This window comes from Aegilops tauschii, chromosome 1, assembly GCF_002575655.3.
Source record: "Aegilops tauschii subsp. strangulata cultivar AL8/78 chromosome 1, Aet v6.0, whole genome shotgun sequence".
NCBI classification, from domain to species: domain Eukaryota; kingdom Viridiplantae; phylum Streptophyta; class Magnoliopsida; order Poales; family Poaceae; genus Aegilops; species Aegilops tauschii.
In genome coordinates, this window is record NC_053035.3 from 228,709,598 (window position 1) to 228,711,341 (window position 1,744).

Sequence of the window (1,744 nt, forward strand, 5' to 3'; positions counted from 1 at the left end):
AATGCGAAGTGTCGACATTTCGCCCCCATCGTCCAATCAGGGCCCCTCCCACTTTCTCCATCTCTCTCTCTCTCTTCCCTATCCATTTCGCATGCGATTTGTTTACAAATTTTATTCTCGGCACGTCCAAATCTGCCCCCAACTCCCCCGATAGACTAGGCTCCCTTTTTAAATCGAGTCCGCTCTGCCAATAATCCCAACAGCTCACTCTACCTACAACTAATTTCTCTGGAATCTTTACAAACAGTACTACTACGCCTATCTGCACCAACCAGTTTTCTCTGCAGGTGGCAGATCATTTTAGTACTAGTACTAGTACTAGTGCTGGTGATGGCAGATCATTATAGATCAGTGGTTAACCAGCAAGAAATCAGTGGACGGCACATGGACATTGCTGGTACAACTCGTACTCATCATCTTTGTTAAGGAGCAATCGATTCGCTGGTTGTTTTAGTGGTAGTACATCGAGCCAGCCGGCCTCTCCGGGGAAAACTGCCAAAACCAGAGGCTTAACCAATCTCTACTACCATCCGCTGCATCTCATTCTCGTCACCGATCACAAACTACTCGTAGAAGAAAAGAAAAACTCATCAAATTAATCGTAAGGGCACGGACGATGGATCGCCGTAGGCGGGCCGGATCAGGATCAGTCCTGGAAGCCGGTCTTCTCCCAGATGGCGTTGCGGACGCGGCGGAGGTCGCGGCCCTTGAGCGTGCGCCCGGCGCCCTCGCGCACGGAGAAGGACGCCGCGGCGCGCTCCCGGTACATGAGCTGCTCGTGCGGCGGCACCCACTGCCGGTCGCCGCGGTCCAGGTACGCGTCCCCGCGATCGTCCGACGGCCACCGCCCCGCGCCGGCGCTGCCCCCGCCGTACTCTGACCCCAGGATCTTGGACCAGTCGGGGATGTTGACAGGCAGCGACGCCGGGCCCCCGACGCCTCCACCGCCACCGGCGGCATCTCGTGGCGCCGCGGCGCGTGGCTTGGAGGCCCTGGAGGGAGTGGACGTGGACAGGGCCCGCCCGTACGCGTCGGCCGGCGGGGACGACGCCAGCGCCGCGCCGCCCCAGATGATGTCGGCCTCGTCGAGCTCCAGGGCCGGGTCGGCCGCGTGCTGCAGGGTGCGCGCCGGCGCCGGCGCGAAGAGCCGGTGCGCGGACACCATGGAACGGCTGCTGCTCCGGCCAGCCATCGTCTCGCGCTCTTACCCCGCCGGATGAGGTGCGGTTGGCTCGTGATCCGGCGGAGGAGGTGCACAAGCAATGTGTGTGCGTGTTCCGTGTGCTGCCGTGTGTAAAAGTGTATGTGAACCGCGTAGGCGTTTTGTTCTTCTTCCTACTCCAACTGGTGGAGTGGAGCGGCGGGTTTTATAGCGGCGGGAGGGGGACGGGAGTGGTGTGGATAAGGTTTGTTTCACGGAGTGACTTTAATGGGGGGCCTGGTTGAGCATATTTACGGCGTCTGCCATCGTTGCTGTCGGTGTACTAGTAATACTGCATTTTTTTAAGAGGTAATATCAATAACAGTCATATAACTTGCATATGATGTTCAGTTTGGTGCTAAAAGTTGTAAAATACGTCGTACGTCATTGCGGTCACATAACTTGCCTATGCGTGCAGATACGGCCACTTCTTTCGTATCTAGCCGTATCTTGTGCTCATGTGTCGTGTCAGCATGAATACGGCCCACATGTCGGTGGCGGTGAGTGGTGAGGTGTTGGGTGAGCCATGCATTATCTTTCTTT

General features: G+C 57.2%; 1 protein-coding gene across 1 annotated transcript; it reads right to left on the reverse strand.

The window, feature by feature from the left end:
• Window positions 1-391: 391 nt before the first annotated feature.
• On the reverse strand, window positions 392-1,472 carry LOC109787057 (uncharacterized). Its single transcript, XM_020345615.4, has one exon. It carries the CDS (start codon window positions 1,190-1,192, stop codon window positions 647-649), a length of 546 nt encoding a protein of 181 aa, XP_020201204.1. The 5' UTR covers window positions 1,193-1,472; the 3' UTR covers window positions 392-646.
• Between the last annotated feature and the right edge of the window lie 272 nt (window positions 1,473-1,744).

Excerpts from the sequence above, each read along its gene's own strand:
- LOC109787057 (XM_020345615.4), bottom strand. The coding sequence starts at position 1,192 with ATGGCTGGCCGGAGCAGCAGCCGTTCCATGGTGTCCGCGCACCGGCTC.